The sequence below is a fragment of the Melospiza melodia genome, chromosome 1, assembly GCF_035770615.1.
Source record: "Melospiza melodia melodia isolate bMelMel2 chromosome 1, bMelMel2.pri, whole genome shotgun sequence".
Lineage (NCBI taxonomy): Eukaryota > Metazoa > Chordata > Aves > Passeriformes > Passerellidae > Melospiza > Melospiza melodia.
The window spans coordinates 99,141,856-99,168,276 of record NC_086194.1 but is presented as its reverse complement, the minus strand read 5'-3'; the positions used below and the strand labels follow the sequence as shown (position 1 = coordinate 99,168,276).

Below are 26,421 nucleotides of genomic sequence, written 5' to 3'. Positions count from 1 at the left end.
GGCTCGGTGCGGCCGCCGGGCTGCGGCTGGGCCGGGCGGAGCCGGGGCTGGGGCCGGGCCGGGCCGGGGCGGCGGGGGCGGGCCCGGGGCGGGGCGCGGCGCTGCCCCCGCGTTGCCCGCACCGCCTCCGCGCAGGTGCCGCGGGGCGGGCCCGGCCGGCGGGACGGGGCAGGCGCCGGGAACGGGCGGGAGGGCCCGAGGCTGCCGCCCCTGGTGGGAGTGTCCCCGGGCTCCGGGAGACACCGGTTCCATGCTGGGGGAAAGCTGGGCTGCCCGGTTGCTTTCTAGATTTGGGAAGGTGAAGCCTGCTGGAAGGTGTTGCCAGTGAGATTTGTCCTTCGTCTGCTCCTCGCGTGTGTGTGCCACAGGCAAGCACGGATGGAGCACGTCCAGAGGAGTGCTTATCAACTTGCCACCAAGTTGATAAGAGCACTGGAGCATCTTCCCTATGAAGACAGGCTGAGGAAATCGGGGCTGTTCGGCTTGGATAGCAGAAGATTGTGTGCAGACCTTATAGAAACCTTACTGTGTCTGAAGGGAGCTTGCAGGGAAGCTGGAGAGGGAATCTTTGTCAGGGACTGCAGTGATAGGACAAGGGGTAATGGGTTCAAATTGAAAGAGGAGAAATTTAGGTTAGACATTACAAAGAAATTCTTTACTGTGAGGTTGGTTAGATACTGGAAGGTGTGTCCCGGGGTGTTGTGGATGCCCTATATCTGGCAGCATTCGAAGCCAGGCTAGATAAAGCATGGAGCAGCTTGGTTTAGTGGGAGGTATCCCTGCCCATGGCAGGGGAGGTGACACTAGATCTATTCTAATTCCTTGACATTCTGTGATTCCATGATTCTAAGATAACATCCCAAAATCCTAAGAAAAACCAAATGGAAGTAAATTGCTATTATCATAATACTGGAAGCTTCTAAGACTACAGAGGAGCCTATGGGAGTTTGATGGCTTACATCCAAGAAAAATACTTAAAATCTATACCACGCTGTCCTGTCATCTGCACTGCTACCTATCTGGCCAGCCCCAGGCTCCAGATGGAAGTGTGGCGCTGTGTTCGGGCTGGTGATGTGTGTAATAGCTGATGTGACTGTTGGGAATCTGAATCCTGGCGAGCGTGCCTGGTGAGAATTGTCACTTGAACATCTGTTGCTGAATAAGAGCCAAAGATTGGAATCATTGAAGGTGTTTCACAGGATAAAGTGTGTAAAATAAAATAATTTTTACTGCAAGAGCAAGTATGATAATTTTGGACTGGGGATCAACATCTGTTTCAAGCTTGAGCTACCCCAATTAGAATGGTTTTTTAATGGGAAAAGGAGTCACACTCACTTGAAGGTCAATATATCATTTTTTTTCTCTGAGGTAAGAAAGATGAAATAAAATTACAGCATTAAGTTGTAACATTGGCTGTGGATTGCAAGTCTACTGTATGTTTTCACCAAGTACCCTTGAAAGGAGTTACTTTATTTTTCTTATTCCACATGCTCTCTCTAGCACATAAGAGGAAACATACAGAATGTTGTTCTAAATAGGCAATAAACATTTTTCTAAAGGACATTTTAGTTTTATGCTAATTTGTTACACTTCTATGCTCGTATGTCTAAAAACCCAGAGCCAGGCAGACCTACCTGAATAATAAGCCCAGCTAAAATGTGATGAAATGTTGTCTCTGAAAGTCTGAGAGTGCAAAAGGAGAGACAGGTTCCTCTAGTAACCTGAAACACATGAAAAGGAAAGGGAAGTAATTGCAGTGAGGCTGGAGAAATACTTCATTCTCTTGCTTGAGTTTTGTGCTGATGAATAAAAATTTGTCCTAAAAAGTCTTGGTCAAAACAGGGTGTGCTCTGTGTGCTGGAAAGCAGGCGGCTGCCTCCTGTGAGTGTAAGCAGCTGCTCACAGTTACTGAGCACTCCTCCCGCTGCCACTTGGGCATCTCATGCTTTCCTAGGCTGAGCAGTGGTTGTTTGCTTCCCTGGTTTTGAGAGAGGGAGCAGAGGGAATCCTAACAGGAAGTCTTAACAGTTCACAGGAGAAAAGCCAGCCTTTTTGGAAGGAAAAGAAGGTAGAGAGATGGGCACAAATGAGAGAGTTTCTCCTGTACTCACCCTTTTTTCAGGTCACTGCAGGATGCCAAGCTGTTGCTCTAGTGAACACTGCCCATAACTTGCAAAAACCATCCCCAGTTTAGCCAGGGACAATTCGCTTTCCCTTGCTAGCATTCAGTTATTTCAGTAATGTGGGCGGTTCTATCCAGCACCCAAATCTAGCTAACTCCAAACAGTTAATAGGTAAGCCTGGGAAGGAGTCAGATGTTCCTCATGCACTTTTAAAGTGACCATGGGATAATTAGACTCAGAAAACACACTGGGGTTAAAATGTTAAAATTTGGGTTTAACCAACTGTAGGATAATGGCAATGTAATCCCACTGCCCTAAGGATTATAACCATGGCAGGTTTGAGGCAACCCTCCCTTACCAATATTCCACTTATTTTTTTAAACATTTGAGAATGATTGTATGTTCCCCCTGCCCCAAATTTTTACTCTCTGTGACACTCCCTTCAGTCACTGGTGTTCAAAAATTCCCCCTTCTCCTCAGAAAAGGGAGGATGGAATCTGGGTGGGGGAGGATGAGGTGAGGTGGAAAGGGTAGGCTACAAATAAGGGAACTCTTTTGGATTTTGATTAAGGTTGCATCCATTCTAGATTAGTGGCCTCTGCTTTCCTGACATATACCATGAAGGATATGAACAAAAATTAGTGAAAAGCTCTTCCAGAATGGGTTTTGTAATTTAGCCAATGGGAAAAAAGAATGCTTGATGGATGCCAGTTCTCCTTTTTTCACTGTTGATTTTTCTTAGGCTTGGTTTATATGAATGATTTTACTGAAAGCACTCTGGTATAAACATTAGTGGGAGAGAAGAAATGGAGGCTTCATTCCCAGCCATTGAAAGTTTAGATGTCTTTTTCAGAAAAGAAATAATAGTTAATAGGTTGTCTGTCTTTGATCTTCCTGTACTTTGATGTTTTGCCTGCCAGGGTTTAAAAGGTTTGTGTGCAGTTTGAGTTTGGGATGGGAAAAACTAGGACTAGCAACCAATGAGCAGTTGCATGGGTGAGCTGTAATGCACAGAATTAGGTTAGGGACTGTGTGTCTGGTGCTAGGGACTACAGTGTAAACAATGGATGGAAACCAAGGAGGAAGCTTTGCAAGTGGTTGTTTCAAAGGAGTTTACAAATCTAAAAGCATTCTAATGCTTCTGAAATATGTTTGAAAACTCTGATGTCATCCTAGAGTAAGTATTGAATTCAGTTGAGGATTCCAACTCAAAATGGAATGAATTTCCCTCCTTTTTCTTTTTTGTTTAACCTTGTTTTCCATTAGCTTCATTTCCTGACAGGATCACAGACTAGGTTAGTTTGGAAGGAGCACCTGTAAGACATTTGATCTGACCTTTCTCCCCACATACACACTCAGCACCCCTGTTCCTTGGCTGTGACGTGTTGCTCGGTGTCATGCCCAGATTAGCTCTGATCATCTCTGAGGGCTAGAGATTCTGCAATGCACTCTGGGCAACCTGTTTGAACATTTGGCCACATTCATTGAGAAGAATATTTTCTTATTATCCATTCAAAATTCCTTATTTCACCCATTTCCTCTAATGTGGTTCTGCACCTTGCGGAGAAGGGCTGTCCCCGTCCATTCTATAACCACACATCAGGTACTCTGTGAGTAGGTCCCTGTTAACCCCTGTCCTCCAGAGTGAGTGAACCCAGCTCTCCCAGCCTTTCCTTCTATGCCATCAGCTGTGTGCCACTGACATTCCAGAGGCCCTCCAGAATTCTTCCAGTATGTCAGCATCTGTCTTGTCTTGGGTTGGCCCAAACTGGACAAAATATTCCATATGTGGTCTCACAAATGATAGAAGGAGGGGAAGAATTGCTTCCCTTGTCCTACTAGTGACCTGTAATTAGTGCAGGATTATTGACTCTTTGCTCAGTCATACCCATGGCACTTTCTTACTTGTCTCTGCTTTGAGGCTGAGGAATTGTGTCTTAGCCACTCTTACTGTTGCAGTACTCTTGTGTCTTAGTCACTCTTAATAAGGTATGACTTTCAACATCCATCTTCTGTTTTCCTGAATTTTTTCAGTTCTATAACTGAAATAAGATTTCTCAACAAGAAATAACTTTCTTGTGTGGTTCTAGTCACATCATCTCTGCATTTTTTAGAAGTAGGAACAGATCAAAGATTTTAATAGTTTCATAACAGTGTGCTGTGGTTTGCTTTTGTAATAATTTCTAAGGAATACTTTCTCTTTTTTCTTCCTTTTAATTTTTTTCTGTAACTAATGAAATGTCACCATTTTGTCCCTAAGTGCTAACGTTCACTTCAGAACCTGCTGTACAGCTCATTCTGGTATTGGGCTTCCCCATCACCTCACCACCTCACTCTATCTACTTGGAATTTATTTGCCATTTCATTGAACAACTATTCAGTTTTGTAAAGTCATGCAGGTTTTTTTAGTCTGCCCTTATCCTGGCTTTCCTGAATAACTTGATGTCATCACTAAACTCTAAGCTTGCTGTTCATTATTTTCCAGTTGACTGTTCAATAGATTGAAGGTCTTAGAGCTTCTCCTGAACCTCAGGAATGGTCTCCTTCCTTTGTTTGGAATGGATTGTTTTCTCTTACTGTCTGTTCCCTATCTTCAAGCCAATTATTTACCCACATCAGGACTTCTTCTATGTATACATAGCTCCCTTTAAGCCTTAGGTGATGAATTTGCCAAAACTGGTTTTGAAATCCAGGTAAACCAGACTGCCCTCATTCAGAGATCTGTCAGAGGACTTCAGCAAACTTCTAGAGCAGAGCTTTATTAATCAGAACCTATGCTGTCTCTTCTCAATAGATCACATTTCTGCAGGTGTCCACTCCTTCTATCCTTTATTATAATATTGAGTAGTTAACATTAAAAGTCTTTAGATGCCTAGATACCTCAAAACTCTTTAAAGACTGGTGTCATAGGTGACATACTTACCATGCACTTTTAGTTAATCCTATTTCATCATGAAGCTTCATGCATGCTTTTGTGGAATTTCTCCTGCATCTTTTCACTAAGCTCTGATATCTTTCCTAGTTACCATTTAAGTGTAGAATAACTTTCCAATTAATAATTGGCAAACAATTTTCTCCTTTGATGCACACCCTCTTGGCCTTTGCAGCATCCCTAAAGTCTCCATTGAGGAATATGTTTGAAATTACATCCCAAGCTGTTTGTTCTTTTATTTAACTGTAATATAATATTTAACTATGGAACAAGAGTGCATTAAGTGTTGTCCTGTGATATACAAAATGCAATTAGGACTGTGACATGTCTTTAAAGTATTTTATGTACAAGTCTGTGCATTTCAAAATACTCTTGTGTTCACTGAAATATTTATCTGTTGGGCAGTTGGGATACATGGGACCTGACTGACCTTGTAAACTAAAACTATGTGGTAGCCAGACTGTGGCTTTGTGCCAGATGCCCACACAGCCACTCCATGACTCCCCTCCTCAACTGGGCAGGGAGAAAAAATACAATGAAAGGCTAAGCAGTTAAGATAAGGACAGGGAGAGATCACTCAGCAGTTACTGTAATAGGCAAAACAGACTCAGTACTGGGAAATTAGTTTATTTACCAATAAAATAATAAGAAATAAAACCAGATCTTAAAACTACCTTCCAAACACATTCCCCACATGCCTCCCTTCTTCGCAGGCTTAACTTTACTCCTGATTTCTCATCCTCCTCCTCCTCCCCACAGTGGTGCAGGGGAACAGGGCTTGGGGCTGTAGTGAGTTCATCACGTTGTCTTTGCTGTTCCTTCCTCCTCAGGGGGAGGAATCCTCACATTCTTCCTCTGCTCCAGCGTAGGGTCCCTTCCATGAGGTGCAGTCCTTCAGGGACAGGCTGCTCCAGTGAGGGCCCCCTGTGGGGTCACGAGTCCTGCCACTAAAGCTGGTCCAGTATGGGTTTCCCACAAGGTCGCAGCCTCATTTGGGCATCCACCTACCCAAATGTGATGGTCCCCAAAAGAGTCCTCAGTTGGCTGCAGATGGATCTCGGCTCCACCATGGACCTTCATGGGCTGCAGAGGGACAGCTACCCCACCCCAGGCTGCACCATGGGCTGCAGGGGAATCTCTGCCCCAGTGACCGGAGCACCTCCTCCCCTCCTTCTTCTCTGACCTTGGTGTCAGCAGTGTTGTTTCTCCCACGTGTTGTCATTCCTGTCTCCCACCTGTTGTTGCACAGCAGTGTTTTTCTCCTTCTCACATATGTTATCCCCGAGGGACTATCACCATCGCTGATGTGCTCGGCCTTGGCCAGCAGCAGGTCTGCGTTGGAGCTGGCAGGCATTGGCTCTGCAGACACAGGGAAAGCTTCTGGCAGCTCTTCACCCCTGTAGTTCCCCTCCTTCCTCCCCTTGCCACTACCAGAACCTTGCCATGCAAACCCAATACGAGGTGCATAATACCAGGTGGTATAAGATGAAAAATTTAATACAACTGACAAAAATATATGAGTGTTGATGCTGCTTCTTATTCAAAAATGCTAGTGTTGGGGACTTTTTCCCTCACTTCTAGAAGTTATGCTTCTTAATGCCTATGAACTCAAAGCTTTAACAGTAGAACTCAACAATGAATTAATATATGGAAGAATAATGCTTCAATTTTATATATTCTGTAATAGAGATCATGATCAGGAAGACCTAATATCTCCCACATCAGATATTCCTTTTTGATCAGTAAAAGTGTGTGAGGACAGTAGTAAATATTGCATGCTCAAATGCAGTGTTGTTCTTTTCTGAATCCAGGTTTTATAGAATTGAGCTAATGTAGCAATTATATACACTTATTTTAACCATTATAAATATTTATATGTCTTGAGTTATTAGAAAGATTAATATTTCTGATGTAACTGTTTAGGACATGGGACAAGGGAGTTTACAGGAGAAAATGTATGGCTCAACATCTATGGTCAAAGCCAGTTAAGCCACTTCAAACAAGTATTTTTACCCCAGACATAGTACTGTACAGCAATCCCATAAAATATTTATGCAACAATTTATAGGTGTTTAACACCAAACTCTGCTGATATTCCTGCCTGTGTAATCATGCCATGTAGAAGATCAGTAAGAATAATTGATTTTCATGGATCTAATTTTGGAACTAATTACTGTAATCTCTTAGATGGCATTACCTGTTTGATGATGCACGGTGGAGAGTCGATAATGACTTTATAGGTTTAGCTCCACTCTTCAGTCAACTTCGTGTGAGAGCAGGCCAAGCAGGCCAGCAATCTCTGAATCTAGCATTTGTTTAGAGTTTATGGAACAGGCAAGCTCATACTGGAGTTGTCATTGTCGAGGAAGAATCAAAATTACTGTGAATCAGCAAGTTTGGACATTTTGGCTTTATTTGTATAAAGAGTAAAACATTAAGTAAAAGCATGAGGTGCAATGTTAGGTTTAGTCAACTGAGAAGTTCCTAGTGAGAGAAATGCCTAAATAGAGAAATGCCTGGTAGGGAAAACTGTCTAGGTACTGTACCTAGACAGCGTTGTGGCAGGATGGATGGGGAAATACTCTCTCAGAAGGCAAGGTGTAAGAAAAAAGGGAAATGTTTTTCAGAATGCAGGATAGTCTCCTTTACATGGAATTGTGCAGAGTGCATGCAAGAGCCTTCGTTATGATTGAGAAAGCAGGGCTTGAAGATGGAATTTCATCAGAACCTACTGTTTTTTAATTCTAACGCATTTGAATGAGAGGATGTTTCACAGAGTGACAGGATGGATCAGGTTGGAAGGGACCACAGTGGGTCATCTCGTCCAACCTCCCTGCTCAAACAGGGTCATCCCTCTCCCCTACAGCATGTGGGACAGGATTGTGTCCAGACAATTCTTGGATAACTCCAGTAAGAGAGACTCCAAAACCTCTGTGGGCAATCTGCCCCAATTCTCAGGCCCCTGCACCATAAAGAAGTCCTTCCTCATGTTCAGGTGGAACTTCCTGTGCATCAGTTTCTGCCTCTTGTCCTACTTGGCACTTACAAGAGCCTGACTACATCCTCTTAACACTCTCCCTTGAGATGCTTATCAACATTGATAAGACTCTACCTCAGTTCTATTCTCAAGGCTGATCAGGCCCAGTTGCCTCAGCCTTTCCTCATAACAGAGATACTCCAGTCCTGTAATCATCTTTTTCACCCTCTGCTGGACCTGCTCCAGGAGCTCCATGTCTTTCTTGTACTGAGGAGCCCAGAACTGGACACAGCACTCCAGATGTGGGCTCACCAGGGCTGAGCAGAGGGGCAGGATCACCTCGCTCAATCTGCTTGCAGTGCTATTTTTAATGCACCCCACGGACAGTTTCTTATCCGTGAGGACTCTCAGGTCCTTCTCCACAGAGCTGTTTTCCTGCAGTGGGGCTCCAACCTGTCCTGGTGCATAAGGTATTCTTCTCCAGAGGCAGGATGCTGCATTTTAGGGGAATAGAATATAAGAAAGTAAAGATAGTATAGAAAGTAATCTTACCCCTAAGGAGTTTCAGCTGGGCCAATTATCAAAGGTTAGGAACAGGCCTGACTTTAACAGGCCCCAGCTGCAATCAATGAGAAGAAAAGTGCTATAAAAGAGTGGGGTGGGTGGTTAAAAGGGGAACTGGAGTTGGCTACTTTGTGAAGGAGACAGAGTCAGTGCTCTGAGGAGCTGTCCATGAGAACCACCAAGAAGGTATGAAACTTTTGTGATAGGAGATAGAAGTACGGAACCCCTGCAATGAGGTGACAACACTGCACTTGCCCTCACTGAATTTAAGGCATTTCTTTGTCCATCTCTGTAGCCTGTCAAGGTCCTTCTGAAAGTGTTCTGAGGTATTGTTCACTTTCCCAGCTTTGTTTTGTCACTTCAGAATTAGGTGTGCCATCACTTTTCCATGGATTGAAGTGAGGCTGACTGGCTGGTCATTCTCTGAATCCTCCTTCTCACCCTTTTTTAAGACTGAGGTGACATTTGCTTTCTTTCAGCCCTCAGGCAGCTCTCCTGATCTCTGTGACCTTTCAAAGGTGACTGTTAGCAGCCTTGCTGTGATGTCTGCCTGCTCTCTCAGGATGCATGGATGCATCTCATCAAGGCCTATGGACTTGTGGATGTCAAGTTTGCCCAGGTGTTCTCTGACCAAGTCCTTCCTGACTAAGGGAAGGTCTTCCTCCTGATGTTCATTTGCCCTTGCCTCCAGGGTCAGAAGTCCCTGAGGGCTGATCTTGTCAGTGAAGATTGATGCAAAGAAGGTGTTCAGCTTCTAAATGAAGGACCCCCCTTCATTTAGTAACAGTCCCACATCAACCTTTGGTTTCCTTTTGTTATTGATGTATTTGAAAAAGCCCTTCTTTTCCTTGACATCCTTGGCCAGAATTCATTCCAGATGGGCATTGAATTTACTTGCCTCTTTTCTGTTTACTCTGACATCCTCTCTGTATTCAAAGTGGCCTGACCTTGCTTCCATCTCGTGTATAGCTCCCATGTATGCATAAGTAATGACTGCAGTTCTTTTTTCATCCAATGGGTGTGTTGCTCCCTTTGCCTGATTTCTTGCTTATCAGGATGCATTGCTCTTGAGCCTAGAGGCAGTGATCCTTAAATATTGACCAACTCTCCTAGACATCTCTTCCCTCCAAGGCCTGTTCCTATGGGATTCTTCCAAGAAGGTCCCTGAAGAGGCTAAAGTTAGCCCTTCTGTAGTCCATGGTTGTAATTTTACTTGTTGCCCTGCTTCCTCCTCACCTGTTACTGAACCCCACAATCTCATGGCCACTACAGCCAAGGCTGCACCCACCTTCACATCTCCAGCAAGGCTTTCCCTGTTTGTTTATGAATTGAGCAGCACACTGTTCCTTGTGGGATCTTCCACTACCTGTGGCAGGAAGTTGTCACCAGTGCTTTCCAGGACCTCCCTGGCCTGTTTGTGCTTTGCTGTGTAGCTTTCCAGCAGATGTCAGGGTGGTTGAAGTCCCCCACATGAACAATGGCCTGTGACTTTGAGGCTGCTGCAATTGCCTGTAGAAGGACTCACCCACTTTGTCCTCCTGGTCAGGCAGCCTGGAGCAAACACCCAGAGTGTCAGCCTTACTCATCTGCCCTTTTATCCTGACCCATAAGCTCCTGACTTGCTCATCATCCACCCTGAGACAGAGCTCAATACATTCCAAGTGCTGCCTCACCGAGAGGGCACCTCCTGCACCGTGCCTTCCTGCTCTGTCTCTCCCAAACAGTGTGTAGCCCTTTGTGTCAACATTCCACTGCGGGAGCCATCCCACGGCCTCTCTGGGACTGCAGTGAGGTCAAAGCCTTGTGACTGCGCACAGAGCTCTTGCTCCTCCTGCTTGTTTCCCCTGCTGCGTGTTGGGGTACAGGCATTTAACAGAGGTATTTAATATCCCAGCAAGAGATACTAATTATCCCTCGGGATACCCCATAGTCCTGTCTAGTGGTTGTCCTTTTGTCTGCTTGTGCTTAATTGAAGTATCCCCTCTTCAGCCTCCTTTTGCTAACTAGATTGGTTACTGTAGTTCTCCCCTTTTCGTAAACCTCTGGGAAGTCTGGGCCTGTCCCTGTTCCTGTCCCCCTTATTGTTGGTCAGCTGGTAAATATCAGATTCCTGTCTGCCCAAGGAGATGTGTGTGGGTGTCAGGGACCAAAGGAAAAATGAACTTTTATGCAAGAAAAAGGAAATAACACTTGAGATAAACTCTGTTACTTCTGTGTTGAGATTGACACAGGAACAGGCAAGAAGTAGGATCATAGAAAAGACAAAGAAGGTTTTATTCAAAGGAATTGTGCGGTTTTTATAGAGTGATATGATAGGTTTTATTTGATTAGTTAACTAACAAAAACATCTTTGTCTTCCTGTTCTTCTCAAAGACAGTGTGAAAAAGTAGAAAAACACTACCTGCAAATTGCTTATACTTAACAAGGTATCACATTTTTCTAACTCTTTAAAATTTCTGACGAGCTGCTGTGAGAAGCGCTTGCTGTTTCTCTTTCTCTGTTCCATAGTATCTACAAAACTCCTCTTGAGCTCATCAGAAACTGTTCCCAGGAACTTGGGCTGTCTGATGAGCTCCTGTTTTTAACAAACACCCTTAGAAAATTATTTTTCTTGCCTGAATAACAACCCAAGTGTAACAGTGATTTTGTTATCAAATTTTCAAAGAAATGACTGACCTGAATTCCTTCCAGGATGGAAAATTACTATGACTTAAGCAGGCTCTCTTGCAACCCTATAAACCTCAGTCCTGACTGAGACCGTCTCCAGGTCCACAGCAGGCTGCAATCTGTATCCTCCTTCTGATTGGGGCTCTCAGGGCCAGTGGGCTCTCAAATTTGCTAACCTTGGGGCACTGACAGACCTTGGGTGATATCCCCACTGCTTGAGGTTCAACCCTTCGCCCCTTGAAAAGGTGCAATGGTGTCCAACATGAGCTGAACTCAAGGGGAATTTTTCACAGGTCCACACTGCTTTAGGTCTATGTGCATGCAAGTCTGAACATGCCATAGAAAATTTATCATGAATATTGGTCTCTTAGATTCTTAAATATATTAGATTAGTAAGTAAGTTAGGCCTGTGAGTTACTGTCATGCTTGTAGTAAATTCTGTAGAATCTTTTGTTAAATTGTTTGAATTAGGCTATAAATTAAGTGTTGTTAAGTTTAAGTGCAGTTTAAACCTTTAGGCCTAAACCATTGGTACTTCTGGGACTAAGTGTGGCAAAGGGGTCTACTCTGAACCTTGTGACTCAATAGGTGGGTCTCCTTCATTCCTTTTTATCCTTATTCTTTCCCATTCTTACCCTTTTTCCATTCCCAGCCTCCATGTAAGTCACTTTTAGTAGATTTTAGATCTAGATTGATTTTAGATTTTAGGCAAATATTTCTCTGTGTGCTTTAACCATCTAGCTAGCAGTAGGGCAAACCTTTAAACAAATTTTGTCACACTTTCACTTTAATATTAAACCTGCTTTTGCTGGTACCTTTTAGCTGGTGATTCTTTGAGCTGCCTGAGACAGTTGTTTGTGACAGGAGGAGAGCAAGAATAATGGGAAGACTCATTGTCCTCCCTGTTCCCTCTCCTGCCCCAGCTTCCTCATAAAGACCAGGTAAATTCATACTACGGGTGGAACCACTCTGTGTACAGTTCCTTTCCTTGGATCGCTGCTGCCCTCTTCTGCCGGCTTCCCAAGGCTGCTGTGGCACGGGGAGTTTTTGTATTGCACCAAAGGCTTTGCGTCTGTAGTGATCTTATGGGAGGTTGTGGGGTGAAATGCAGCGACTTCATAGGGCTGGGCTCCACAAAGGATTAGTTTTATTCAGGACAGTGCTGTCATATGTGGCTGGTACCCTTTTGTACTTACTTCACGGAGTTGACACTGATGTGGACTGCTTGTGCTGTGAGAAGAGCCTGTCAGCATTGAAAAAGCAGACGCTGTTCTGGCCATGTTTCTGCAAAATGGACTTGGGCCAGCATGACTGGCAGTGCTGCAGCATGCCTGTGTTGAGCATTTGAGCTGGTGCAGACCTGTGAGTCCGTGTAATGCCTCAGAAATGTGGGGCTTGAAACCTGGCTTTCTGATGCAACTCCTCTGGGGTAGAGCAATTTCCACTGCATAGCTTCTGTAATTAAGTTTATTAAGAATTCTGACACCCTGACAAATGGTTGTATTGTATTATGAGGCATGGGGAAGGTGCTAGACAGAGTCCTGAGGATGTAGGAGGAATTGAAGCATGGCCAGCTAAGTCCAGAGGAGAGCCACAAAGATGATTAGAGAATTTATGAAGGCAGGCTGGGAGAATTGGGGTTGTTCTACCTGGTAAGGGTTCCAGGGAGGCTTTAGAGCAGCCTTCCAGTACCCAAAGGGGACTACAGGATAGCTGGAGCAGTTTTTATAAGGGCTTGTAATGATAGAGCAAGGGGGGATTGCTTCAAACTGAGAGAGGGCAGGTTTAGATTAGATATTAGTAATTCTTTACTGCAAGGGTGGTGGGGCACTGGCACAGGGTGCCCCGAGAAGGTGTGGAGGCCCCATATCTGGAGGTGTTCAAGGCCAGACTGGGTGGAGCCCTGAGCAACCTGCTCTAGTGGAAGGTGTCCCTGCCCACAGCAAGGGGATTGGAACTAAATGATCTTTAAGGTCCCTTCCAACCTAAACCATTCTGCAATTTTATGATTTCAGGGCATACTAAGATGTAGCTATACAATTTTATTTCCATTGCAGCTGACACTATTCCCAGGCCTGTCTGCATGGTTTCTGTGCAGGCCTGTGCTCTTGAGGGTGCCTGGCTGGTGGGCTCCTGGGCTCTCCTCGGTGTGGCTGTATTCCACCAGGCTGTGGGAACCCAATGTGTGCTCCCAGAGGGTTTTTGACAGAGCTGGGGTAATCACCTGGGGTAACCACCATCTTCCAGAGGGGGAATGAGTGGCAGTTCCACAAGTGGGGTCAGTTCCAAGCACATGGACAGGCATTCCACTTCCAAACTCAGGTGTGTCTATTATGCTGTATTTATTTTGGTAATCTGTGCATTTGTTCTGTTGAGTATCGACAATTATGGATTTTTTCTCTTTGCCTCAGTAAGAGTTATTGGACTAAGATTTGCATTGGCAGGTTGATAGGCTTGGCATGAATGAAGAGAAGCTCTTAATTCCAGTGATGTAGTGACAGGCACTTCTGTGCACTGACCAAGAGCAAACATCTCTCCCAATGGTTGAGAGCATCCAGAAGTCAGTCAGGAGGCAAATGAATCAGGTAGTGGTGTCTGCTTCTCAAGAATGTGGTGTACAAGACTGTCATCTAATGTACTCCTGGGTTGTTAACCAATTACTGATTATGAAGATGTGGAGGAACTTCTCTGAGAATGTTTGCACACGGGCAAAATTGAGCTTTTTTGCTGTGCTGGCTGAAATGTATCAATTGTGCCAATCCAAGGATGTCTTTCTAGGAGCAGCTAAATTCTTTCTAATCAACTTGCATATGGGAAAAATTTAAAAAGAAACTCAGTCTCAGATACTGAGTGTGTGTGTAACTATACATATTGAAGTTATAGTTTCTTACATTCTTTAAGTTTACCTTTTCTGGGAGGATGGGGATATGAAATTAGGGATTGAGGGGTGGTGTCACAGATGAAGTGATTAGAAGTATTTGGCAGTGGGAGGAGGGTGAAGGATTTCTCAGAGCAAGCCCTGTAGCCTACAAAGGCTATGTACGCTACAAGGGCAGTGCGTGCTGCCCTGCCACGGTGTGCCTGGCTAATGAAACAAACCATCTTTCATCGTGGCTACACAAACAGCAGAAGATTCACTTGCACATTCACTGTGGCATGGAATTGCTCAGCATTCCCTCTGTGTCATGTAAAAACACATTGCATGGACAAGGACACTTGCCCCAGAACAACACACAGCACGTGCACCTTTCCAAGCAAAAGCACGCATGCACACACACATGTAGCCTGTGCAGTAGGTTTGCCTCCTGAGAAGACAGGAAAATAAAATTTTGTTGCAAGTCTGACTCAGTAGGAAATAGAAACAGAGCACATTACATATGTTTTCTTTATTGCTGGACTTTTTTTTCCCAGTAAGTAGGCATGATTCTTTAAAGGCTGAGGTTTTTAACAACAGTAAGGTTTTTCAGGTCTCTTTTTTTTTTCTTTTTTTTCTTTTTTTTTAATCTGTGGACAAAAAGATACCTTTGAACAAAGTTTTGCCTTATATTACAGTATTTCTGTACAAAAATAAAGGTCCAAAATCAAATTATTATTAGCTGATATTCCCCAATTTATTTACAGGGTACTGTCAAGAACCTTCATCAGGCAACCAGGTAAAACATTAAAATATTAAAGCAGTTGCATTGTATAACGTTGCCTTCTCTAGTCAACTCTGAAGGGCTCTGGCCTTTGGCAGTCAGTCTGGGTTAAGGAGTCCAGCCAGAAGTATAAAACACGATGTCTTTCAAAGAAAAAAATTAATATTAAAAACTTAAGCTGACATTATGGAGAACTGAACTGATAACTGTATTTCCATATTAGGGTATTCTATAAATATTCTCAGCTACATCTCTCTTTATCATACAGCAGATACAGAATGCAGACTTCTGCTACTTATATGGTAATACATATTTGCAAAAGTAAAATCAGTGTATGAAAATTTTGGAATTTACTTGTTAATAAAACTGCTTAAAAAGTAACCATACAATTGTAACAACTAAACTCTGAACTATTAAAATGTACAGAAAGACTGTTTACACCATTGCACATACTTATTCCCTTTGCTTCAAAAGACTTGTGAAACACAGAATAAAATTTGTCAAGTTTTACTGACAGCTCTAATATGCATGCACGGTGTGCACATCCATGGAAGCAAGTGGAAACAAAGTGTTGGCGTCCATCAGGAAAGCTGCCAGCAGCACTCCAAAAAAATATACCTTGCTCTTCTTCCCTCCCCCTTCCCACCTGTATACAGGCCAATAGATTAGTGCAGAATGGATGAGTATAACTTTGTTTTCAGTGTTCTGAAAGGACAAAGGAAATCCTCTTGACTTTTATCGGCAATTTTAGGTCAATACAAGTTAGGCTTAATATTGTAAGGCACTTATTACTGCTTGCATTGCAGTGGATCCAGTCTTAAGGCATTTGTTATATCAACTGAAGGTAATAATGCTTTGGAAAGTTTTGAATGAGCCAGCAGTTCTAGGTATGTGACTATTTCAGATGATTTTCCCCTGCCCCCCTGTGGTCTTTCTAAAACATTGTTTGAAGATATTTTCCGTTGAAACTCCGGTTCTTGGTTAGCTTGTCAACAAAGGTGATCGATGTCCCCAGGTCGTTCTGAGGCCAAGGAGTGATGTACTCTATTTAGGGTGCAGTAGAACTGGTTTTGTTTTCACCTGGAGCTGCCCTGACTTCCATGACTACTCACGGATCGAGAGGTGCTGTAGCGTTTCTTCACGATCATACTGATGTAAGCTTTCATCAGCTTTGCGATGTCAACCACCTGCCAAGAGCAAGAAGAGCACAGTTCTCAGTGAGGTAACAGTATATGAATGAATTTCTTTGGACACTGTCAATATAAAACTGTCAAGCTTTCAACAAAACCCTTTTGCAGCTAAACAAAAACATTCAGGACTTCTCTCTGTCTCATTCTGTCTTCCCTTTAGCTTTACAGGGATCTTGAACAAATCTCTAACATTTGCAGCCATTACTTGAATTACTAAGTGGCCTGGCTATAGGGACAGGAAGACCCCAATAACAAAACTGCCTTGCTCTTACCTCACTAGTTTCAAAAAGCAGTTCTCTTTCATCCACCACGATCTTGTAGGTGTTGGCAAGTGGGGCACCAAATGACAAGATATGTTCATACTGGAACACTTCCAGAGGCCTTCCTTCCCCACGCTTGTAGACAGAAACTGCATCAGCACTGACTCCAAGCCACAGCTCCTGTGGGAATCCCCCTTCTTTACACTAGAGGAAAAAAAGTAAATTAACAGCAAGGGGAACAGTGGGAGCCACACAACACTTACTGTTGATGTTTTTGTCTGTTACCATTTGTTAAAAGTGCATATTGCTTGTTCCTTTTTAAATGTAGTCTTTTATACTTATAGTTGTTGGCAGCCTCTCAGAATAGCATTCTGTCCCTCTATTTTACAGTTAACTGGTGGATTTAAATAGCTACAGTGCCTGCTAATGGGAGTAGGCTTTTAATAGCTCAAAGTTTATTACATCAGCTGTCTGAGCATTGTGATACTGTATTTATGGTTTCACTGCTCAGGAAAGAAATCATCACCTATACAGTGTAAGCTGCAGTTTGAATGTTCATATGGTCTTACCTCTACGTCAAAGAGTGTTGAACCATAGCCAGGCCATTCCTTAATCAAAGCCATGTACTTTGCCATGGCCTGCTCCTGATTCATCCTCTGGAGTTTTTTCCATTTGTCAATAATACTAGTCCTGGAAGCTGAGATTTCCTCTTTGACCCACATGTCTAACATCTGATCCTCCTCAACCTTCTGTTTGCTGACAGAGCCACTTCGGAAACTCCTGCGCAGTGTTCCTTCAAGAAAGCTGGCTCGTTTCTTCTCGGCCTTCTCTGGTGCAGTAAATGTTTTGGTTGACTGAGTAATCCTAGACTTCAGCTTCTGCAAGGGATACACTTCCTCCAGCTCTGGTATGGTGGTGTGCACAGTGTAATCTCCCTGAAGGTACTGAAGGCGCAGAGCTGCCAGGACCTGGAGGGTTTCCTCAGGAGCAGGGTAATGTCCTTTAATCACTGCTTCATGAGCCTATCAAGGGGAAAAAAGGTATAAAGCAGCCTTTGAAAGAAATATGAGAAACAAGGGGAGCAGATTTACTCCCAGGGCAACCCAGGACCTGAAATAAATGATCCATTAAATAAATCAAATGGGGTAAATCTCTTGGCAAATTTAAGCTGGATAAGATTGGGTTTACCAGAAGAACTGCAAGGCAACTGAGGAACCTGCTAAATGGAATTACTTTTACTAGGACAGCTGTTAGTGAACTCCCATATCTAAGAGTAACTGAACAATGAAAAAGGAAAATAAAAAGTAAAGGGGAGAAAACAGGATCTAAACATCTGATTGAGGAGAAGCCATCTATGTTCAAGGGCATTAGGAAGAAATGGGTCCTCCAGTTTTGTTTACTGCTGTCAATAATCTGGCTGTGAAAACTGATGTTTCCAGCCAAAGAAGCCAAGCTCTAGGAGAGCTTTGTAATTTTACTGAGGGGAAACAATACATCTTCAATGGATCCCAAATCAAGTTGGTACATCTACATATTAGAGTGCTCTGTAGCATTGGGGATAAGATTCTGACCCAAAAAGACTATTTCAAAATCCCAGCTCTCTGCACACTCATTCAAACTTGTGAAAATGTGGACAGCTAGGTGTTTTCTTTCATATGACAGTAGTAGAGGAAATAAACACCCATCGTGTCTGGAGATCCAGGAACTGCAAGTTTAGTAAACGCACAGCTAAGTAACAACTAGTTTGTTTAGGTGTACAAAATGTGCCTTTAAACATGCAAAATGGTTTACCTGAGCTTGTACACATGCAGAAGAAGGAGCTGTCATTTAGAAATGGAAGGACAGTATTTTAATGAGGAAGAACTAAAAGATTTCCTTCAGTGCCTTATGATCATTAAAGGATTCAGACTTTAAAATAAGGGAGACTGCAGAGTTAAAACTGATGACAAATGGGAATTTTCATAATTGTCTGAAAAAAGTTGATGACTGACATCAAAAGCAGATAATTAGAAAAAATAGAACAGAATTGATGTTAGAATGTAATGTTACCTCTTCAAGGTATTGCTCTAATATTGCTGGTAGGGATTGAATGTCATGCTTTATAACAAATATTAATGGCTTTGGCACGACATAAAGTATTTGGCTAAACACTTGTCAGCACAGAATGCCACATGAAAACAATCTGCTTCAGCAAATGTGCTTGTTTTAGCTGTTCATACTGAAAACTGCCTGAATCTGCCTCTTAAGCCCATAATGTAATGTAGCAGATTGGATGCAGAGTTCTCAGAGATTTTCCTCTTGCTGTTTGAACTTCATCCCAAACAGAGGCACTGGACAACTCCTCTAGAGGTAATGACAGACAGAATGGCTGTGTGTCTCAGCCCAGCCAGGGCAACCTACTGCCCAGATCCTTCAGCCAACAATAAACAGTTCTGCACTGAGCTACCAGGCTGTGGAAGGACCCTTTTGGTAGGCTTGTGGTGTCATATGGTGTCTTAAAACTTAAACTGAACAAGGAAGAAATACTCTATTACAGGGAAGATGCAGAAGGGGAAAACACTTCATATGTATGAAAATTGAGGTACATCAGTTCTTGATCACATCAGTCTTGCTCACCAACAGAATGTCAGTGTCTTGGTGTTGCAAAGAGCCAGAAATCTTAATTCTATACAGAAATCTTTATCTGTTTCTAGTGTCCACTGAAAGAAGATGACTAATGGAAAAATTTTTAATCATTTGCAATATAGTAGAACAGGATAAGATCAATCAACAATAATAAAAGTCATCAGTGAGTTTCTGAGTAACTATAGGGATTGATTTAATAGAAATCCAGCTGCTGATACATTTAATTTTCATTAGAAACCAATTTAGTTTATGTTTTGCAGTGTAGCCTCATTCTGGGCTCAGTATGTTCACTGAAGGATTTCTGTTCATCATAGCTGTCTTACTGCTGAGACTGGACTATTATACTGTGGCACCTAGGAAATGATCCATTTCTGACAAGATAAAAGGCTATTGCTCAATTAGCTCTGTACAGTTGCCAGCAGGAATCTCTTATTAATTAATTTGTTGCCAGTCACACTTTTTTTTCCACTTTATTTCTTACAATTTCTCCAGAAAATAGCTTAAGAAGAGGAAAATTAAAAGCAAGTGTTATTCTTTTTTATGCAGCTTAGAAAAATCATATGTGCTTCACTTATGTCAGGATAGACCTATTTTGACTACTGAACTGCTTCCTTTGCTCTTGATGCTTGAGTAGTGGTGCATTCAGTTGAAGAGAAGCAAAATAATAACACTCTCTTTGCTTCAAAACAGAATCTTTGTTCTTTACCTGCTCAAACATAAAGGCAAATTCCACGCTATCTTTTGGGACGTTTTCTGTGTCCAGGAAGCAGTAGAGCTTGAAGTAGAACTTCCAGTGCATCTCCCCAGCTTCAGCAGTGGCAGCAAGCCTGCATCATTGTGTGAAGAGAGAGAGAGATCAGATCTGTGAAATCAAACTCTTTTCTAAATTGCCACCTGTGGAATCTAAACAAGGCATCAGCTGAACTTTGCTTTATGTGTGTCTGTGTATTTAGAGCCTACAGCAAAATCAAGGACAAATGTTGGCTCAGTTCTCAAGTCAGAGGTTTCTAACCCATATTCTCTTAATAAATGTTGATTTTTAGATAAATCAGCTGTTAATAAAAGTGATATTATTAAGTCCTGTTATAGAACTGCATAACACTTAAAAGACTCCCTTTTCCCCTGATTTTATGTGGATAACAGGGGCCAACTGCCATGCATAAAACATAAGGATGACAAACAAGTATTTAGACTTACTACATTTTCTTACCACCTAGTTCTATAGGTGGTTTCAATTTTACTGGTAAGAGAAATGTTGTGAGCTGTACTGTGGTGACTTCCACGTGAAGTTAGCTAACAGAATGGCAGTGACTGCCTGGAGCTCAGTTCTCACAGTCACATTGCCAGTAACAGTGGAACAATTTGTAGTAGTAGAGAAGAAAATGGGGAAATAGTGATGAGAAATATCCCTCTACTGGTGTTAGGAAAGAGAAAAACCAACACAAGTGGCTAGTATGTCTTTTAAGGAAACTAAAAAAAAGATCTTTTGTTCCAGAAACGGCCACATGTGTAATTCAGCTGTATCATCACAAACAAGCAAGTCAAAGAGAGAATTCAGCATTACTGACATTGGAAATTTATTTAATTGCTACTTATTAGAGTGAAGAGAGAAGGAGAGGTACACTCACTTTTCAAACTTTGCCAAGACATCAGCTACAATGGTTCTGCTTTCAATTGCTTTGTCAGTAGTTCCATTGTATTCAAACAAAGCAAACATATTTCTGCTATCCTCCATGGCTAAGCCACGAATTAACTTTTCAACCACCTAATAGAAAGACAGCACATGAAAAAACCATAGCATGGAAAAACAGTACCACAGAGTAAGACAGATACTTCGAAAAAAATTAGAACTAGGTTTTACATTAGGCTAAAAATGTTATTAACTTGTTCTCATCAGCATTATTAACTGTTGTCAAGTTCCACTGTCATTTTTATTCTTTCAGAATATGTATCTGCTATCTCCTGGTCAGATATAACCCTTGGTATTTCACCAACTCAGCAAGAGTCTTCCAGTTTTAGGAAGCAGCTTGGCTCTCATACACACCAATGTCTACTAAAGTTTCTCCAATAATTAGGCTCTCTGCCTAATTGCTTAGTGTTTCTTGTAATTCTTCCTGTAAGAAGGAACTGCAGTTGGGTAAGCCTCTGCAGCGCAAAGACAGTTTTTATAGCAGGGATTTCTCCAGAACATACTGTGGGGAGGGACAGCTGTCCTGGAGGGACAGCACTGTAAGCCTTTCCTTCCCAGAAAGGAGAGACTGGCAGAGAAAGCCCCAGAGCTTCCAAAGTGCAGCACTATGGCTGCGTGGGACTGGCATGGGAAGGGACACGCTGATTTTGTTACAAAGACATTCTGTCACCACTCCTCACCTCTCCAGCTGTAGTGTGTGAGTTGATTGTAATCTTACAGGAGCCCCCACCATGGCAATAAACTGTGGATGTCATCTCCTGCCTGCCAATCAGTGCTTCTATTTCATCTCGCGACGGCACAAACTCTCTGCACTTGGTTTTCTTCAGAGATTCGTACGTGAAAAGTGCGTATTTCTCCATTTCGGTGCCTGGAAACTGGTCACGAACCCTGTGAGAGACAAAGCTTATTACTTTAAGCTGCCAGCTGCTAAGTTTGCTTATTTGAGAATTTTTCCCCCTGAGATTATTTCTGTATCCAGTACACTGTTTAACTGACATGCTCCAAGTACAGACAAAGCTTTTAAATTATTGAGTTTGTTGGTGCATTAACTTTCCTAAGGACACACTCTGCATTCTTCCATTGCATCACAGCAAGAGAAACTCCACATTCTGCTTAATGTTGAACTGACAACAAGGATTTATTATTATTTAATGTTCACTAATATTTTAAAATCAGATTTGCAGTCATAGGTTTGTACCTCAAATACATCTTTAAAAATGATACTGTTCTTTTATGTGCACAGTGCATATCTCATAAAATTACGGTAAGTGGGATGAAGAATTCTTATCAGGTTGGTTTGGATAGGTGAGAATGGGACCTGGGGATATGGGCTGAAAGTCATTTAAGCTTATACAGTTACAAGAACTGCCCCTTTTGCCAACATTAACAAAATGTGCATTCAACTTTGTGGCATCTTGCTTGATTCTTCAAATGTGTGAAATTCCATTCAGACCAACTCACACACCCTTTTCCTGTAACTTTTTGTTTTCAGATTCACTGTTTGGCATAGCCAGTTTGCTAAGTGAATACAAGTCTCACTTCTAGATATTTAAACACTGTTAAAAGTTGTGGTGCTTTAGTAGACCAAAGGTTCTCACCTTTTGAGATGAAACTTGAGATATTTGAGGATGCTGCGACTGGGCAGAAATGTGCAACTCATGCAGGTGAGTATTTGCCAGCTGTAGAGGTTCCCCACACTCCCAGGGTTAGGCACTTTATTGGTTTGCTTGATGAGCTGACAGTAGAGCTCATCTCTGAGGGGTCGCAAATCATGTCCTGTTTGCAGGATACCTTGGATTATAGGGATGGGATCAGACATAGACTCCAGCTGCTGTAAAGAATTAAATATCTTGATGGCTTCATCCTGTAGAGTTGTGTAGCCTTTGTCTTTCAGTACTACAAAAAGAAATATTGGGAGAAATGTTCTTAGATGAGATATGAAAGGAATAGACCCAGGCTTAATGTGGAAATCGCTTAATGCTGCTCTGTGACCTTGTTATGCAGGATATTAGAATCTGTATTTTCCATTTCAAATGTATGATGCAAACTCATTTTATGAGCTTATTTGCTATTGAGATTTGTTCCAACTTTAATAACTGAAAAGGTCTGTCTTGACTGATTGTTTTTTTGTGAGAGTTTTTCTTTCAGAGCGAGTCACACTGCTGAAGTGCCATATCAAACTCCGTATTAACCTCCCAGGGATGAAATTTCTGAGTAATATCTTGTTTAATATGCAGTTGCAAACTAAGATTACCAAATCCTTTTTCAGGACACCCAGTTCACAGTCATTAATATCTGTAAACCCTTCATTCAAAAGCGACTTCTAAATTAGTATTTGAATTGAGAATAATAACAGAGATGATTACACTCATTTCAGGACTAAACAAAGCATTACTTTTTAAAACACTCCTAAATGTTATTTCCCGTAAATAAGGCTTCCTGTCCCATCTTATAGAATGTACACCTGTTAATGGGAAGCTGTGGCTGCTGCAGCTTCCTGCAGGGGGTAGGAAGCAACAATAGTTTTAGGAGAGGAATATGATTCAAGGGACTGGGTGAATCAGGTTTAGTTGCTTATTTCAGTGCAAGACTTTTCAAACTCAGTCTTCTTAGCTGTATTGTTGTAAGCAATAGCAACCTTCCCTTCTGTAACACTCTTGCAGGAACACCACAAGCCCATGGCTCTATGCTAGCAAACTGCTATTCTCAAAAGAGAACAGGGAAACTTGTCTATTTGTATCATAAACATGTGTTTTGCCACCATTACTTCACTGTAGACTTAAAAATTCCACCCTCTGATTTAGTATTTTGTAACAAAAAGTGGTTCTATTATTATAAAACTTACAGTTGAGATTGATGTCCCCATATGGCAGTGGCAGTAAGGGTGAGTGCAATGGATGATGAGTGTAACGGAGAATGGGATTCCTCTTATAAATCTGTTCAACCACATCAGCATTCAGGCAGTTTTCCTATTGGAGTAAGAAAAAAAAGAGGTTTTGCGATCCAGTTTTAAGAATAATGCAATGCTTTGTGCCCTCAGGTTGGTTTTAAAAAACTGAGCAATCAGTGTTACCGACACCATTTGGTGCAAAATCCAGTTGTGGGTGCTGTGGCTGCCATGCCTCGCTGTGCGCTATGAATGCTCAGTCCCTGCCAACCTTGGCCTTGGATAGGCTTGCTTTATCTGTGCAGTAAAAAAACCAACTACAACAGAGCTGCAGGACACCAAAGTGAAGTATGATAACAGTTTTTGAACTGTGTTTTCATTTTATATTCATTTTTAGTCCACTAATTCATAATGGGAAATATGATACCTGTTTTAAAGCTTTATTTAAAAGCATTTCTCCAGCATAACTAATTGGCCTTTCAGTTAGAAACTGCACAAGCTACCAAACAAAATAGTCCAAAGTGTTGCTGTAAACCTGGTGCATCCACTTTACACATCCAAATACCACTCTTACTGTTCTTCTTAGGCCAGGTTTGACAGATGTGTGACCAGTCTTCTATCAGTCCCGAATTCCATATATTTCTCGTGCTCTGAAGAATAGCATTCATAATCTTGGAACTGAGAACTTAAAACCTCTTTTTCACAAGAGAAGAGGTGGCACTCTCTAAGGGAAAAGGTCAGTAGCAGTTCTCCCCTCTTGCCTATTTCTTTGGTCTCTTGTGAGAATCCTCATCCTCTCATAAATGCACATTAGCAAAAAGCTCCAGAAGGACATTCTCTGGCTGAGCATGCAATGTTTTACAATCAGTAAAACAATAAAATCACTGTTTTACTGATTGTAAAACAGTAAGCATTAATTGAATGTTTTTCTCATCATATAGAGATATGGGATGCTTAGCCCATGCTAGCATAACAAAAGAAAAGGACGATAATGTCAAAAAAAAGTCAGAAGAGCTGTTTAGTCCACATCTTGGTGTGCTGCTCACTGTGGACAGAGTCAAACACATCTGCTAACTCATGAATCTGAACAATGTGCTCTATTGCTAGGTGTAGCCTGTCAAGTTACACAAACCAGTAAAACTTGTTGCTATTTTAATGGAAAAAAGTTATCCCTCTTGCCCTCCAAGCTGCACTTCAAAGTTTGCTCTTCTACTGTTTAGACAGAAATTCCTTTATCAGGTCAGAGAAGACATTCAGGTTTCACAATTTTAGTCCATGCAGCTGTGTAATTAAAACATAATTTTCTGCTTTATTACCCAATGTGGCAAAGCCAAAACAAAGGTTTAAGGAACCATTCTTTCTCACCCCATGCCATCCTGCTTGTGCCTACCTTAATATCCTGAATGAGCTGCTGAGTTGGAGTATCAATGGGTGCCTTTGTGTCAATCACGTTCTGGATGGCACTCGACCAGCGGGTCGCCTCATTAAGCAATTTCGTGTGGAGACGGTAACAGTGCTTGCGTCCGTACACGGTCACATTCCAGTAACCTGGCACAACAGCAAAACTGCTCATCACACAAGCTGCAGCCCAGCAGATACCCTGTGCTGCAGCCCAGATCATGTTGGAAGTCATTCAGGAACTAAAAATGTGCGAGTTATTAAGTATCATAATACAAATACTGTGGTATTAAAGGAGATTTTCTCCTTCAAAGAAGACTAGGAGTAGCCTCAGACTACAATTATGCATCATGCAGCTCCCTCTTTTACCCAGTAATCTTAGTAAAAATCACTGTAAGACACCACTGTTAATACTGTGGAATACTCTTAGGTCCTTGTAGCTTGCAGGCCCTACTTCTCCAGTCCTGTCTGTAACAGGAAAATCTGAGACAGAATTGCTTTGTAGTGAGAGTCTTTCATAGTCTGTGGCACACATACAAACAGGCATAAAGCACAAACTACCTCTTCTGCCTTTAATTTTACACCAATGAGATGGAAACTATGACAGGAAGGGAAGAGCATTTTAGTTCAAATTCTTTCTCTGCATCACTGTATAGGCTTTTTATGAAACAGATTCAGTAAAAGGAAATGTGTTTCATCTTTCACTAGTGAAAGCCTCTTTGAAGTGCCAGTGACCCCAATGAGATAATACAGGACTGTCACCAGTCACTTCTCATTTGCAAACAGACGCTTCTGAGTTGAAAACCAGTTCTGAAAGTGTGCAGTGGAGCTGACTCAGGTGTAATATGTAGGTTACCACAAACTGGAGTCTTACTCTGCATCTCCCTATACCTGCTCCAATGCTGGCCCTCATGGTTCCACACAAAATAATGTATGAGGAGAGTGTTATCCATGTCTTCTCCCACGTGTTTGATGTGTAAGCATAAGTGCTCAGACTAACTCGGCTGCAGTGCCAGTCTGTGATAATTTGAATGTTGGTGGGAACAAATTTTACTCCTCTATACATTACCTTTGTTTTTCACCCAGTAATTCCCTGTAGAACACCTCAGTGACTTGGGAACTGGATTTGTTCATGGAACTACACCCATAATAAGACATTTAAAATATTCTTATGCCTTGTTTCTTGAATTGCTAAGTAGAAGGACAGAAGGCATACCTGAACAAGAGCAACCAATTACCTGTCTCTTTGAAGATTTTTTCATCAGGTGGGACCACTGAGCAGAGGCTGTTCAGGACCAGTGTACCCAATTTCAAAGCATTTTTCTCAGAACTCTTGTAGTAGTCCAAAGAATTGTGTGTCAAAACAAACCAACGCTTCTTTAGTTTTAATGAGGACATCTTTGGGTTGTTCTTTACTTCCTTGTGTAGCCACCCTGTTAAGGACACAATTTGAATCACACTTCGTTTTCT

At 42.2% G+C, this 26,421-nt stretch overlaps 1 protein-coding gene across 1 annotated transcript in view; it reads right to left on the bottom strand.

Annotated features, from left to right (window-relative positions):
* Positions 1–14,630: 14,630 nt before the first annotated feature.
* MYO10 (myosin X) overlaps positions 14,631–26,421 on the bottom strand; it is a 163,729-nt gene continuing 151,938 nt past the window's right edge. Inside the window, exons 32-41 of the mRNA XM_063162542.1 lie at positions 26,190–26,384; positions 24,944–25,101; positions 23,512–23,635; positions 22,265–22,562; positions 21,347–21,554; positions 20,605–20,741; positions 19,683–19,803; positions 16,921–17,373; positions 16,364–16,555; positions 14,631–16,088 (exon numbers count right to left, since the gene is read on the bottom strand). Of these exons, the coding sequence (XP_063018612.1) occupies positions 15,978–16,088; positions 16,364–16,555; positions 16,921–17,373; positions 19,683–19,803; positions 20,605–20,741; positions 21,347–21,554; positions 22,265–22,562; positions 23,512–23,635; positions 24,944–25,101; positions 26,190–26,384 (1,997 nt within the window). The 3' untranslated portion in view covers positions 14,631–15,977. The remainder of the gene's footprint in view (positions 16,089–16,363; positions 16,556–16,920; positions 17,374–19,682; positions 19,804–20,604; positions 20,742–21,346; positions 21,555–22,264; positions 22,563–23,511; positions 23,636–24,943; positions 25,102–26,189; positions 26,385–26,421) is intronic.